The following is a 16,501-nucleotide window of genomic DNA, read 5'->3' as shown; positions in this document are numbered from 1 at the left end:
AAAGCCTTTCCCTTGTAAATAACCGGCCAAATGCAATGAATGAGAGCCTCCTGATATTGATCGATCAAGGCTCCTTCTCCCTATGAAAAGACTTCTTCGAAACCCAAATAAGCCCACTTAGGTGCTAGTCCACTTTTAAGGCCTTAATGATGCGTTAATCTTCTTTTAAGGGCACTAAACCTTCTAATCAAAACTAAACAAAGTTATTAGCCAAATACAAGGCCTAAAATGAAACTATATTACATATTTACAAAAGTGTTTAAGAGAAAAGAAGAGGCTAATATTTGATCTCTACAAAAGTAGAGTCTTTAAAGCTTTATCTTCCTTTTCCATCCTCTTGACCATGATTCTTGTGAGCGGTCCAATATTTGCTCCAGATGGTCCTCCATCAAAAAGTTTGTTAGGAGAGGGACAAATCAGTATATGATCCAAACTTTTTATACTAGTTGGAGCCTTAACCAATATAAAAGTATGACCTTTTATTTCGGTTATGGCTCTAACCGGTATAAAATATTAGACTTTTTCTATCTTTAAAGCCTCAACTGGTATAAAAGTGTCTATACTAGTTCTAGCATTAACTAGTAGAAAAAGTGACATTTTTTTCATTAATAAATCTATATTTCATACCATCCACATGTAGACCTACACTAAATTCAATCCCATAATATTATATATATATATATATATATAAAAGGAACAAAATAATGAATATTGTTTCTACTATTTACACATGAGATAATAGTTCGTAACCTCAACATATATAAAATATATCTAATATTTACCTAACATCATCTATAAACACTTAAAAGAAATACAATCCATTGCTCTCAACCTCCTTTACGACCTCTTGCTGCATTGGAGACACGTTACTGAATATCTACTCATGAAATAGTTTGAGTCAAGTTATAATGATAATGATATATATATATATATATATATATATATATATATATATATATATATATATATATATATGGGGTTTGTTAACACGCGTACGGCTGTTTTTCAGTTGGTACGTTTTAACAATGTGTACCGGATTATAGTAGACAAAAATACCCTCATTTATTATGGATTCAAAGTTTTAAGGTAAAGGATATTTAAATAATTTTCATTCTCAAAATTAAAAAAAAAAAAAAAACGAAAATCCCTAAACCCTTACTCACCTTCCTCATTCCTCTCAACCCTTTCTCTTTCATCTCTCTCACTCCAACATTTTCTCTTTCATCCCTATTGTTGCCCCAATTGAAAAAAAAAATCAGAAATCCTTTATCATCAGAGATATTTTCTCTCTCATCTCAACATTTTCTCTGTCATCATTCCAACATTTTTTCTCTCATCTCAACCCAATTGAAGATGGTGGTAGCAATTTGGATCAGAGATATTTTTTAAAAATTGAAAAAGTTTACTCTTTTATAATCATTTTATATTTATTAATGTGTGTAAAATGAATATAAATTTTGTCATTTTATGTTACTCTTTCCAAATCTCAAAGGTAAAAAATGATTTTAGTGTTTTTTATCTTGCACAGTGGTTAAAGTTTATTCTAAACGCCTGTAGAAGTTGATTCAGTGATAAAAAAAGGACATAAGGAAATTAAATAAATAGGTATAGAAGAATTCCCTAGGAGTACAATTCTTTCAATTCTAGGTTGTAATCTTACATCATGTATGCCATACCAATAGAGAAAGGAAAAAGAAACACTCTGTGTAAAGGGAAAAGGACAAGGGTTAGGCAAGGGTTTATGATTTTTTTTTTCAATTGGGGCAACAGTAGGGATGACAGAGAAAAAGTTGAAGTGAGAGAGATGACAGAGAAAAGTGAGAGAGATGACAGAGAAAATGTTGGAGTGAGAGAGATGAAAGAGAAAAGGTTGAGAGGAATGAGGGAGGTGAGTAAGAGTTTGGGGGTTTCTTTTTTTTTTTTTTTTAGTTTTGAGAATGAAAATTATTTAAATATCCTTGACCTTAAAACTTAGAATCCATGATAAATGAGGGTATTTTTGTCTACTATAATCCGGTACACATTGTTAAAACGTACCAACTGAAAAACAGTCGTACGCGTGTTAACAAACCCATATATATATATATATATATAGGGTTTGCTAATTTACATAAAGTGATTTTTGAGTTGGTATATTTTAGTAAAGTGTACCAAATTTTAGGTTACAAAAATATCCCTATTTAAAAAAACACATACTTTAAATATAAGGATACTTTAGTAATTTTAAAATTTAATTTAAATGAAAAATAAAAAAGGTAGTTATTCATTAATTGTTTTTTAAAATAAAAAATATAAAGAAAGGTAGTTATTTTCCACTACTTAAGGAATATTTTTAATTATAATATTTTTAAATAGATAGTTTTTTAAAAATGGGTGGATCACGTCCATAGGCAACATATTTTCCATGACTTAAAAGGTAACTTTTGAAATTTTTATTTTCATGACTTTATAGAACCCGTCTGGGTTTATAGAACCCGTATGGGTTTATAAAACCCGTCGGGGTTAAAAAAACAACTACCTTTTAAAAAATATATAATAAAAGTTAATAACTTCTCTCGTACACGTGAACCAATCAGGATTTTTCATAACTACCTTTTATTTTTTTATTTTAAATTAAATTTTAAAATTATTAAAATACCCTTGGATTTAAAGTTGGTTTTTTTTTTAACAAAAACATTTATGTAACCTAAAACCTTGGTACACTTTGCTAAAATGTACCAACTGAGAAACTCCCTTACGTAAATTAACAAACCCATATATATATATATATATATATATATATATATATATATATATATATATATATATATATATATATATATATATATACACGTTACATTTATCTCTTCACTTATTTTATAATAAAAATATAAAATTATTATTATAATTATAAAAATAAATATAAGTAATTTATAAAATTTTATTATAGATAATCATTATAATTCAAAAAATGATTAATTAAAAAAAGTCATTTAAAAGAGTTAAATTAACAAATTAGTTTAACTTTAAGGAATATTATTTAAAGAATAAAATTGAAGGACTCTTTATATAATAGAATAGAAGTATAGACATTAGAAAAACACTTACGTTAATTGTATTTGTATTCTTTTTTATATAGTAACAAAAAATAATAAAATTGAAGCAAAATATTTGCGTTTTCATATTATAAGAAAATAAGAATAATAAGAAAATAATGAAAAATGAGATTACATTAAATAAATTGAAGCAAACCCACATAAAAAATATTTACTCACTGGCGGATCCGACACAGAAGATTGTTTGTGTTAAAATATTTGAAGGTCGACGATGGAGGTTGAGTAACGTCTTCCTAACCTTCACGCCATTGTTTCGTCTCTGTTTTCAACAAAATATTCGCATTTTCAAATTACTTGACTCAGGTATGTCCCTCGATTTCAGTGTTCGATTCTCTGTATGATGTTCTGAACCCAGACCAATTCCTTCTGTATTAGTGTTCGTCAAACTCATTTATGAATGTTCCAAACAATTTGGCTTTAGGAAAACTTAATTTCTGATGCGGTTAAGTGAGGTTCTAATTTATTGTTCTGTCTTTTTGATTCGAGTTTGTCCATCAGCTTGTGTACTTGTCCTTGGCCAATTGAGCTTAAGATCTACTAATTTTTCAAATATGTTTCATGAGTCAGGGCTGCAAATAATTCATATACGGTTCTGCCTCGTGATGATAGGAGATAATTTGAACACAGGCTATGTTAGCAACTGAACATTTTGCCTTTTTTTTGTTTGTGGTTTGTATTCTTTACCTTCTGATTCTCTGAATAGTTGCTGTTTGTGTAATTTTAGATCACACTGCTCTGGGAAAGTTGTGCCTTGTTGACTTTATAAATATTTACTGTGTGATAGGAGCATTTAGAGAGAGACGCCATGGTTTCTTCCAACGGACAAGCTACTACACAACCACGTTTTTCTTTTGGATTGATTTCTGATGTTCAATATGCGGATATTTCTGATGGTCGCTCATTCCATGGTGTTCCACGGTATTATAGGCACAGTATTCTAGTGTTGCAGAGAGCGGTTAAAGAATGGAATACTCATCAGAAGCATATGTTTGTGCTTAATTTTGGAGATATTGTTGATGGGTTTTGCCCCAAAGATCAATCTCTTGGTGCTGTACAGAAAGTTGTGGACGAATTTGAGAAGTTCAAGGGGGGACCTGTGTATCATATGATTGGAAATCACTGCCTATACAATCTCCCTCGCAGCCAGCTGCTTCCGTTATTGAAGATCCAAAGTCTTGATGGCCGTGCATACTATGATTTTTCACCGGTGCCTGAATATAGATTTGTAGTTCTGGATGCCTATGACATCAGTGCCATTGGTTGGCCACAAGATCATCCCAAAACATTGGAAGCCATGAAAATCCTTGGGGAAATGAATCCAAATGAAGATAAGAACAGTCCAGATAATTTGGAGGGGCCTGAAAGAAGGTTTGTGATGTTTAATGGAGGTCTTGGAAAGGAACAGATAGAATGGTTAGATGGTGTTCTCCTGGATGCGACAATATTGAATCAGAAGGTGATTGTCTGTTGCCATTTGCCTCTAGATCCTGGTGCGGCAAGTAAAGCAACACTGTTGTGGAATTATGATGAAGTAATGAATGTGATACACAGATATAATTGCGTTAAGGCCTGTCTTGCAGGGCATGATCATAAAGGTGGATACTCCATTGATTCTCATGGGATACACCACAGAGTTTTTGAAGCTGCTTTGGAATGTCCTCCTGCTACCAATGCATTTGGATACATTGATGTCTACGACGACAGGCTATCACTAATCGGAACTGACAGAATGGAAAGTACAGACATGCATTTTAGCCCCTCAAGTTAATTTCTATGACAGGATTGGTTTCTATTCATAAATAATGCCTATTATCTTTTATTAATAATTGATAAAATTATTAAAACTAAAATATTTGTACTAATACTATAATTTTATATTGTATTACTGAACGAACTATTTATTTATTTATGTACAATAATTAAATCTCTTAATTTTTTTATTTCTTTTGATTTGAATTAAATCAATTTAATTAGTTTTGGGCTCTTAATTCAGCTACTCGAGTTTATGTAACTAATAGATCTGGGTTATTCTAAATTATATATCAATTAAGGGCCAAGAATATGCAATGAATACAAGTAAATATATGGTTGAAAATATACTTTATTAGGTCATATCTGGCAGAAAATGTACTTAGTTAGGTCGACTATATATTTTGACAAGGATAAGTTGAAAATAACTAAGTCATAACTACGAATAAGTATATCCTAAAAATACAACCAATCTATTATTATCTACAAATACAATATAAATGAATCAAATTTCTCAATTTATGGTCTAAAATAACACCAAACAGAGAAATAGTAAAGAAGTTAGGAGATAAAAGAATAAATGGAAGGCATCCAAAGGAGAAATAACCATACATGAGAATAATGAACAAAGCATGTGTGGTACCTTATGAATGCTTGAATCTTGACACAAGTAAGCACGATGATATGCTAATTCTAATATGAAATTTGTCACATACTTCAATTATAAATAATTGAAGAGTAATATACTCATATAATAAAACAATTTTACACCAATCACTCACTACAACTTATGATAAATTTGTTGATATTTATAATAGATACTTTAAAAACTATGCTAACAATGATTTGTAATATATTAATAACTATTATTATTTTATATTATAGATGTATATGGAAAAGAAAGCTTATCAAATGATGGAAGCAATGAAGAAGCAACAAATGATGAAGAGAACGAAGAACTACAAAATTAATGATTATTATTTATAACATGTTTATTTTAATTTTTACGAAACATTAATTGTATTTTTAATGTTTACAATTTATATAATAATATTTTGGTTTATATTTATTGTTTACATTTAATTTTAGTTTCATATTATTTAATTTTGATTTATTTTTTATAATCAAATCATTTGAATAATAAAAAAAATATTTACATTTCTGGCGGTTTTGGCAAACACACACAAGTATATGTGGTTTTGATAAAATCCTTGTTAATATCGACGGTTTTGGTAAAACCCCGTTAATACTAGGGATTTAGTAAAACCCCCGTTAATACTAGGGATTTAGTAAAACCCCCGTAAATACCAGCGATTTTGGAAAAATCCCCGCTAGTACCGGTGGTTTTGGAAAAACCCTCGCTAATATCGACGGTTTTGGCAAAAGCCGCGCTAATAGTGACAACTTTTTTTAGGGGTTGATGCAGCTTTTCCCAGGGCTTTTTCTATAAGGGCCTGAAAAATTGTAAAGTTGTTGGGTCTTATGTGAGGCAGTCGGGCCCATAAAGGTAAGGACAACCTGACCTTGGGGAGGGCTTTTCTAAAACTCTGATTCATTAGTCTAAAACCATTCTCTCTCTAAAAACAGTTTGTTCTTCACTTGTGCTCTACCTTCTCTCTAAACCCCACACTGATCCAGCCATTGCATGCTCTTTTAGGTGGCACCTAAACGCTCCTGACGTCAAGGGCTTCAATTTAAACTGATTAGTTTCTCCATTTCCTTCCGGTAAGTAGTTTTTATGTTTCCTCCGCTACTTTCGAAACCTTTGGTTTGAGGTCCTATGAGTTTCATGAAATTAGAATTGTTCTCCTTCACATTTTGTTGAGTTCTAGCTCTAAAGAGTTGTTTTTACCACCAATGTGGTGGTTGTAAGGTACTGTTTTGGGTGAGACTCTGTTAGGGCATTTTCCAGCAAGTTGTACCTTGAGACCAAGAGGTAAGGGGATTTGATTATATATTTAAATGATTTGTTTGATATGTGTGTAGGTTAATTTCTGAAACAGTATGTTTGTTCATCTTAGATGTCATATTTTGTGCTTGAGTGGTATGTGTTATGATACTGTAATTATGCATGTAAATTATGATGTTTGTAAGCTGTTACGATGGAGTGGGTTTGTTGAAGAGATTCACTGTTTGGAGTAGTTGCACATGTAAACACGGTTAAAATAATTCCTAGGGAGAAATAAATTGCTTGGGTTGTGTTCTAGTCTAGTTAAGGGAAGTGGGGTCATGACTTTGAGTAATTGTAGTCTAGGGTGTATTTGGAGTGTTGAGATAGTCTAGAGGGATCATTTGGGATTTGTTGATAGCACTTTGTTGGTAGGATAGAGGAATCTTAAAAACTGGAGTTGGTACATCCTTGATCATAGAGCAGCCCTGGTCTGGTCCAGTAAGTTCTGACTAGTCATATGTATTGGCGTTTCATGGTGAGTTTGATGCGTTCAAACATTTGATTCTTCTTCGATGACCAATTGGGTAGTAAAGAGTGTTGGGGGTAAAGGGCTCTGTTGGGATAATAATCAGATAGGTCGTCGACACTTAGGAAATACTTTAGATAGGTTAAAGGGAAGTGAGAGGGTGATTTTGAGCATTTAGGCTGTTGGTGCAGACTTAGCAAGTGAATTGTGACTTGTTTGAGTCATTAAGTTGGTCAAAATAGGAGTAAAGTGTTAAAATTGGTTTTGGGGTCCTCTAGTTATTGAGTTTGATGTTTTGGAGTAGAATGAGTTAGTTTAGTACATATAATTCCTAGGAACAAATGACCAATACTTTACTTTACTCTCATCTATAGACATGTTTCATATCAATATTAGTGTTAGAGATTTTAAATTGATCAATTGGATGTGTCTAAGATGTACCAAAATTAAAAAAAGTAGGTTGTTGTCAAAAACTGATAAGAATAATTGATTATTTCACTAATAATCGATTATTCTAGTCAGAAAGTCGTATTTTCTTCGAAGCTCTCGTAAATAATCGATTATTACGTATGATAATCGATTATTGTCGTCAGAAAATCATCCAGGACAGTTTTCGATGGTTTTCGGGGTTCCAGGTATCATTTTTTGACGTTTTTTAGGTCTTTTTGGGGGGTTTGGACCTTTTCGGAACTGTTGGTGATGGTTTCAAAGTTGTTTTCCTTATCTAAGTTGATTTTAAGGGGTATTGGATTGTTTAGTGGTTCTTCTTGGATTTTTATTATCTATTAATGTATATGGAATGGTTTCATGCGAATTTTGATGACTTGTTGGGTTGTTTGTGGTCTTTTGAAGTATAATTAGTATTATATATATGTTTGTATGCAATGTAAAAGTGAAAGGTTATACGTATATGGTTTCATATGGATCTAAATGGGTTCACCGTTGGTTATAAGTATGGTTGATGGACGTAATTCCATGATCCTCAAGGGAGGTTACATGGTGGTGTCTTGTGGTTTGTTGTGATTGACTGTATGAATGGTCGAAGTTCCTTATGGGGTTTATCCTGACATTCTAATGATCATTCGTGCTCAAGTAGAGAGTGATGAGTCATGTTGTGAGAATAGTAGGAGGTCCTAGCTCATAGGTTCTTGGGTGAGTTATAACAGACTAACCTCGGGTGGCAGCTGATGGTTTTCCAGTTACTACACCACTCGGATGCACAAACCCTTGGAACTTGACATTTCATACTAGTACGAATGGTCAAATCACGTGGTTGGTCATTGGTATCAGAATAATGCATTTGGTCATAGTCTGTATTGTGTTATGGTCCATGCATGCTTGAAATACATGGGTATGAGTCAAGTCTAGAATATCACATGTTAAGATGTATGCTTTAAATTGATATTGAATGAAGTTTACTCTTGTATGTATATGCTCCTATGATGCATGCTTTTTATATAATTAGCTCACCCTTGCTTTTGTGTTTGCGTGTGCTTGTGTATGTTTTCTTTTGCAATGATCATCCACTTGGATGTGAGCAGAGGAATATGAGGTTACCTTGGATACCACTTTGGAAGGAGATGGTGGTGCAACAGCTTAGCTCACTAGGCTTTAATTCTCTTAGCCTATGTCATTTTGAAGAACTTTATCATATTTTAAAGTTTTAAAATTTCTAGCAATTTTGAAGGAGGACTCTAGTACTCCAGTTTTAAATTCTAGTTCTCTTTTGAGGATGACTGTAATCCTAAAGACCTAAAGTACTTCTCTAACTGCTTTCCAATATTATGATTGATGACGTCTTTATTTATATATTTTTATGCTATATTTGGGATGTCATATTTTCTAACCCAGGTAACGTACTTTCTGGGGATTAAAATCGCCGAAAAAGAAAAAAAAAAACCAAAAAAATTGTATATTTTTGTAGTGCTTGTTCTATTTATTTGTAGGAAACTTTTTAATTTTATTTTGTATAGTTTGATTTATTTTCTATTTATAAATTTTTAAATAGGAAATAATGAAAACACTTATACTTTTACTATTTTTATTATAAATATTAAAAAAATACTCTAAAATTTTCATAATTACAATAAAAAAATGTTTCCTAATTACATATATTTTTTATATGTCTATTTCATTTCGTTATATAATATTGAGTTTTTCTTTTGTCGGGAAAAACATTTTGTTCTGTGGTTGGATTAAAAGGGCTAAAGTTTTGTTTAAAATAATACGAATGAAACTCATCCTGGACCTTTCGTTTCATTACGACTACTAAGCTTTCACACAATTTTCTAAATAAATTTATAGTTAGATATGACTTTAGGATCTCAATTTTAGTAAAATTTAAATTATGGTTTTTGTTATAAAATATAAAACTGATAACAAAGAAAAAAAAAAGAATAAAAGAGAATGAATACTAAATTTTTATATCTTATAAAGAATAAAAGCATATGAGTAATTCTAGAAAACCAATTCACAATCATTAATTCATAATATTTCTTCTTTATTTTCCAAAGAATTTGTCTCATTAAAACATTATCAGGAAAACTTCTTTTTGAGATAAAAATCTAGCGAAGGAAAAAAATGTACATCATTCTTTAATCTTCAATATAATATTGTTCATAACATATTATATTTCTTTCTCTCATCTAAACTCACATCAATAAGATGATGGAGTCTGTAACACATGTTGAAAGGGCAGAAGGGTCCACTTTTAATACAACTCATCAAGGAGTGAGAAAGAGTACTAGAAATAAAATAACAAACTTCAGGCGAGGATTTCTATTGGTGAAAAACATAGTTTTATATTGAGGGGTCAAAAGGGAAAAAAGGTAGAGTGGAACAATTCTGTTTTGCCTTCTCTCTGAAAAAATTTCTTTTCTCTGATGTATCGTAGGCTCTCTTTGGATTTACCTATGGCAGCTATATGATGATTCCTAAACTTTTCCGTTTGTAGAATAAAATCTCGAGAGCATTTTTATTCCAATATTACTGGTGCAAAAATTATTTTGAGTACTTTACTGCTATATCAGTATTGTGATTTATGTACTGTTCCATTGGTGATTTTGGGTACTGTTACATTTGGTGCTTTCATTACCCATGGCAGAGAAGACTCGCCTCAAAGATCTCACGGCTGATGTCAAACGCATCCTTGAAGTACTGGAGATCAGAGATCGTGAAAACGCCATTAGATTTGAAACCTTGGAGTCAGCTGTTGATGCCTTGATGCAACAGAAAACAGCAAACCCCGCTTCATCGTTTCAGGTGCCTAACATCAAGTTAGATTTTCCACGCTTTGATGGCTCTGATGTCTTGCAATGGATATTCAAGGAAGAGCAATTCTTCTCATATTACAATACTCCTGATGATCATCGTCTAACGATTGCTGTCATACATCTGGATAAGGATGTAGTCCCATGGTTTCAAGTGATGAACCGTCAAGATACCTTCCATTCCTAGGTTGCTTTTACTTGTGCGCTAGAATTGGAATTTGGTCCTTCTCCCTATGAGTGTTCTAGATCCAATTTATTTAAACTGAACCAAACAAAATCTATGCAGGAATATTACGTCAAATTCACTGCTCTGGCTAACCGTGTGCAAGGTGTCACCACTGAAGCCTTGTTAGATTGTTTTATTGGAAGGTTAAAACCGGATATTCGAAGGGATGTCATTGCTCAATCTCCTTCAACATTAATTCGCTCAGTTTCCTTAGCTAAATTTTATGAAGAAAAATACATGACCAAACCCAAACACTATCAACCTTATACAACAGCCAAAACACTAACCCCAAACACTAGCCAGCCTATACACCAAACCATTAAATCCACAAATCTACCACCCTTGCTTCCAACTCCGACTACAGCTTCCACCACCATCCGAAATACCCATATCAAGCGAATCACCCCAGCTGAGATGCAACTGAGAAGGGAAAAATGGCTCTATTATAGATGTGAGGAGAAATTTTCTCCCACCCATCGTTGTCCCAACAAGCAATACCTGCTTCTACAATGCCAAAACGCGGATTCCGCAGACTTACCACCCGAACCACCGGATACGGAGCAGCAAGGTGAATTAAACTTGTTACAAGAACACCACCTATCTTATAATGCCTTAAAAGGAGCTTCTGGACTAGGTACAATGAAATTCCAGGGTTTAATTAATGGCATTACAGTTCAAGTTTTAGTAGACAGTGGCTCGAGTGATAATTTTCTGCAGCCCAGAATAACTCATTGTTTAAAGTTGCCCATTGAGCCAATCTCCAATTTTAAAGTTCTAGTCGGCAATGACAATGCTTTAGTTGCTGAAGGATTGGTTAAAGACTTGGAAGTCCGAATTCAGGGTCACTCTTTGACATTGCTAGTATATTTACTACCTGTTACTGGGGCTGACTTAGTTTTGGGGATTGCCTGGTTAGCTACTCTTGGACCTCATATTTCAGATTACAGCACTCTTACACTGAAATTTTATTTGGGCAATCATTTTGTCACATTGCATGGGGAGCAAAACACTTTACCTGTACAAGCTTAGTTTCATCATCTCAAACGTATGACTCATTCACATGCCATAGCTGAGCTTTTTATATTACAATTTGAACATTTAGACGGTTTTCCAGAGCAATAGCTGCAATTACACCATGATGTTGACCCTCTATTGGTGATGTTATTGAATAAATATAAGGTGGTTTTTTCTGTTCCTTCGGGGCTGCCTCCTAGTAGGTCACAGAACCATTCTATTCCCTTGTTACAAGGCTCGGAACCAGTGAAAGTGAGGCCATACAGGTATCCCCATAGCCAGAAACACCAGATTGAAATAATGGTCCAAGATATGTTGAAGGAAGGACTTATTATTCCTAGCACTAGTCCTTTTTCATCACCAATTATTCTGGTTAAAAAGAAAGATGAAACTTGGCACTTTTGTACTGATTCTAGGGCCTTGAATGCTATCACTGTTAAGGACAGTTTTCCTATCCCAACCGTAGATGAACTCATTGATGAGTTACATGGAGCGCAATTTTTCTCTAAATTGGACTTGCGTTCTGGCTACCACCAGATCTTGGTAAAGGAAGAGGACAGATTCAAAACAGCTTTTAGAACCCACAAAGGTCATTATGAATGGGTTGTAATGCCATTTGGTCTCACCAATGCCCCTGCCACATTTTAGAGCTTGATGAATGATGTTTTCCAAGGCTTGTTGAGGAAATTTGTTCTTGTGTTTTTTGATGATATTCTAGTATACAGCTCTTCTTGGTCTGCTCATTTACTGCATCTTGAAGTTGCTTTGCAAAAACTAGAGCAACATCAACTCTTTGACAAACTATCTAAATGCTCTTTTGGTCTTCAACAAGTGGACTATTTAGGCCACACTGTTTCCGGCTTAGGAGTGGCAATGGATACCAGTAAGATGCAAGCTGTGATGGATTGGCCATGTCCTAACACCTTGAAGCAGTTGTGAGGCTTTCTTGGCCTTATCGGCTATTATAGATGCTTCATAAAAAATTACGCAGTGGTGGCCGCCCCTCTCACCGATTTATTAAAAAAAGACAATTTTCAGTGGACACCTTCAGCTTATGCAGCTTTTGAGCAATTAAAATTGGCAATCACCCAGGCACCTGTTTTGGCTATGCCCGATTTTTTGAAACCGTTTGTCTTAAAAACAGATGCATCAGGAGTGGGAATCGGTGCAGTTCTCAGCCAAGAGCATCATCCGATTGCATTTTTCTCTAAGAAGCTTTCTGCTCATGCAAAAACAGTCTACATACAGTAGAGAATTTTATGCTATCATAAAAGCCATTGCCAAGTTCTGTCATTACCTCCTGGGCCATAAATTTGTGATTCGAACAAACCAAAAAAACTTGAAAAGCTTAACGGAGCAAGCTATTCAGACCCCCAGAACAACAAAAATGGCTACACAAATTGCTGGGATATGATTTTACCATTGAATATAAGCCGGGAAAAGATAATATTGCTGCAGATTCTCTCTCTCGATCTTGTTTCATAGCTTGGTCTCAACCTAATTTCCAAATTTTCATGCATTAAGGGAAGTTGTTTCTCAGGATCCTCATCTTAAGGGTGTTCTAGACTTGTGTTTGCTAAATCAGCCACCTAATCCTCATTACTCAGTGCATGATAATTTACTCTTCTGGAAGGGTCGATTGGTTATTCCTCAATCTCATGCTTTGATCCAACAGATTTTACATGAGTTTCATAGCTCATTGATGGGAGGGCATGCTGGTTTTACAAGAACTTTGGCTAGAATTGCAGCTCAATTTTATTGGAAGGGTATGAACAAAGATGTACAACAGTTTGTTCAAAATTTCTTGATTTTCCAACAAGCAAAAATGTCTCACACTCTCCCTGCCGGTCTATTACAGCCACTTCCCATTCCAGAGCAAATTTGGGAAGACATTGCTATGGATTTCATCACGCGCCTCCCTCCTTCCAATGGCTTTACGATCATCTTGGTAGTTGTTGACAGATTATCGAAATATGGCCATTTTTCCCCTTTAAAGGCTGATTACTCTAGTAAGTCAGTTGCTAAAATTTTTGTTAAATCAATGGTAAAACTGCATGGTATTCCTAAGATTATTGTTTCGGATAGGGACAAAGTCTTTCTGAGTCATTTTTGGCAGCAGTTATTCAAATTAAGCGGTACTTCTTTGAACATGTCCACTGCCTACCATCCACAGTCCAATAGCCAATCCGAATCATTAAACAAATGTTTGGAAATGTATTTGAGGTGTTTCACTTGTGAATCTCCTAAAGATTGGGCAAAGTTGTTGCCTTGGGTTGAGTATTGGTATAACACTTCCTATCACCATAGTTGTGGAGTGACTCCCTTTAAGATCGTGTATGGACGAGATCCTCCTGCTTTGGTAAAATACAACCTTAATCCACATGATTCTCTTTCAGTTCAAGAACAATTACTGCAACGATATGTAACAATCAACAAATTAAAAGTTAATCTCCACAAAGCTCAACAATACATGAAGAAACAGGATGACAAGAAAAGGAGGTTCATGGAATTACAAATTGGTGATCGGTCTTGGTTAAATTGCAGCCCTATAGACAACACTTTGTTGCTCTTCGGAAAAATCAGAAGCTGAGCATGAGTTTTTTTGGTCCTTTTCCTGTTATTCAACGAATTGGCCAGGTTGCTTACAAATTGTTGCTACCCCCAACAACTAAAATCCATCCAGTATTCCATTGCTCCTAGTTGAAACCTTGTAAAGGGGATCATTCTCAGCCTTATGTGCCTCTCCCAACCACTTCCAATGAATTGTCACCCGTTATTCAGCCTGTTGCCATTTTAAGATCTCGGTTCCTATTACGAGGCCTGAACCAAGTTCCACAATATTTGGTGCAATGGGAGGGATTAGATGTTGATAACGCCACTTGGGAGGATCAACAAACCCTGCAACAAGCTTTCCCGAATCTCAACCTTGAGGACAAGGTTGGTCTTAATGGGGTGAAATTGTAACACATGTTGAAAGGGCAGAAGGGTCCACTGTTAATACAGCTCATCAAGGAGTGAGAAAGAGTACTAGAAATAAAATAACAAACTCCAGGCTGGAGGATTTCTATTGGTGAAAAGCATAGTTTTATATTGGGGGGTCGAAAGGGAAAAAAGGTAGTGTGGGACAATTTTGTTTTGCCTTCTCTCTGCAAAAATTTCTTTTCTCTGATGTATCGCAGGCTCTTTTTGGATTTACCTATGGCAGCTATAGGATGATTCCTAAACTTTTCCGTTTCTAGAATAAAATCTCGAGAGCATTTTTATTCCAATATTCATTCCTTTTTACTGGTGCAAAAATTATTTTGAGTACTTTACTGCTATATCAGTACTGTGATTTGTGTACTGTTTTATTGGTGATTTTGGGTATTGTTATAGAGTCCAATCTTGAGAATCAATTGCTCAAAAGTTCTCCTAGGAAAAAATTTTATAAATGGATTTGCCAGATTTTCACATAAACAAATCTTTTGGATATCTATATCATCATTTCTTTGAAGATCATGAGTGAAAAAGAATTTTGGAATAATATGTTTTGTTTTGTTCTGTTTCCTTTAATATACCCTTCTTTCAATTGAACAATACATGCACTGTTGTCTTCATATATGGTTGTTGATTCTATTTTTTTCGAGCATATATCACAAGTTTGCCTCATATGTTGAATTATGGACTTTAACTAAATACATTCACAAATTGTCACATGTAATGCTAAAATTTCTACATGATTTGACGATATTGCTATTGTGCATTGTTTCACATATCACCATGAAATTGTTGTGGCACCATATGTGAACAAATATCCAAATTTTTATCAACCTTGTCCCACTTTGCGAGAGTGATTACGATCATGACGTTGAAATGTCAACATAGAGGAAACAAATGTATCATTTATGGGTTTACTAGGTACACGCAAAAGAGTGAAACAAGTAGATGTAAAAGTAAGAACAACTGGTGAATCCAAAATCCTATCATGAATATGAGAATACTCATTAACAAGATCGTGTAATACTATAATAACATAAAGAACTTTTACTATTGCTCTATTTGAATTCAAGAATTTAAATGAAGAAAGAACAATCATTTAGACAATTGTGATTTTTTTTTTTATATTTACACTAAATTATGTATTTGTTTTTGTTGTATTAGTGACAATATAAATTTAGGATATATTATTTTGACTTTCTCAATATTATTGGTAAAAATTCACCACTAAATTGTATAACATAGCTTTTGACATTGAAGAATGATAAAAACACACCATATTGAACAAGAGAATTGACAAATCCTTGTATCAATAAAAGTTGGAAGACATTTTCTTTGACGAATCTCTTGATGATGGATGGTGAGGATATCGCCATCATAGCAGAAATCTGCATGGAGTTCTGTTGTCTAGAAAAAACATGTGTGTTCATAAAAATAAAACAAGTGTTAAAATTTTCTCATAACATAAAAAAAAAAAAAAAAAGTCATTGGCAAATTAGGTAGAAAATAATCTGACATACCTAGCTGAACGACGAGAGATGGTTAAAGTAAGCATGTGAGAGGCCAAAGACAGTGGCAATAAGGTAGTGCCAATGAATAAGCAAAAATGAGGAAAAACTTCCATCAACTACAATAAAAGTAGTAAACATGACAAAGACAACAACATAAACCACGTAATGACGACCAGGAAAAGACATTTTAAAATCAATTCAATTCACACAATAAACAATATAATATGATAGTTTCTAAAATATT

The 16,501-nt window shown here is 33.6% G+C and overlaps 2 protein-coding genes across 5 annotated transcripts; both read left to right on the top strand.

The window, feature by feature from the left end:
* The first annotated feature begins 3,261 nt into the window (after positions 1 to 3,261).
* LOC106761199 (manganese-dependent ADP-ribose/CDP-alcohol diphosphatase) lies at positions 3,262 to 4,945 on the top strand. 4 transcript variants are annotated; one of them, XM_022780570.1, is made up of 4 exons: positions 3,263 to 3,312; positions 3,399 to 3,542; positions 3,663 to 3,764; positions 3,880 to 4,945. In XM_022780570.1, exons 3-4 carry the CDS (start codon positions 3,726 to 3,728, stop codon positions 4,861 to 4,863), a joined length of 1,023 nt encoding a protein of 340 aa, XP_022636291.1. In that variant the 5' UTR covers positions 3,263 to 3,312; positions 3,399 to 3,542; positions 3,663 to 3,725; the 3' UTR covers positions 4,864 to 4,945. The 4 variants fall into 4 exon arrangements, with proteins under 4 accessions (XP_014500210.1, XP_014500212.1, XP_022636291.1 ...); XM_014644725.2 differs by having other exon boundaries at positions 3,399 to 3,547; XM_014644724.2 differs by lacking the exon at positions 3,399 to 3,542 and having other exon boundaries at positions 3,262 to 3,398.
* A 5,412-nt stretch (positions 4,946 to 10,357) lies between these two features.
* LOC106760262 lies at positions 10,358 to 12,418 on the top strand. The gene is made up of 3 exons (XM_014643725.1): positions 10,358 to 10,684; positions 10,817 to 11,773; positions 11,936 to 12,418. Exons 1-3 carry the CDS (start codon positions 10,358 to 10,360, stop codon positions 12,416 to 12,418), a joined length of 1,767 nt encoding a protein of 588 aa, XP_014499211.1.
* Positions 12,419 to 16,501: the final 4,083 nt, after the last annotated feature.

This window comes from Vigna radiata, chromosome 5 (genome assembly GCF_000741045.1).
Source record: "Vigna radiata var. radiata cultivar VC1973A chromosome 5, Vradiata_ver6, whole genome shotgun sequence".
NCBI lineage: Eukaryota > Viridiplantae > Streptophyta > Magnoliopsida > Fabales > Fabaceae > Vigna > Vigna radiata.
Note: the sequence above shows the minus strand (reverse complement) of the source record. Positions and strands in the feature narration are given on the sequence as shown.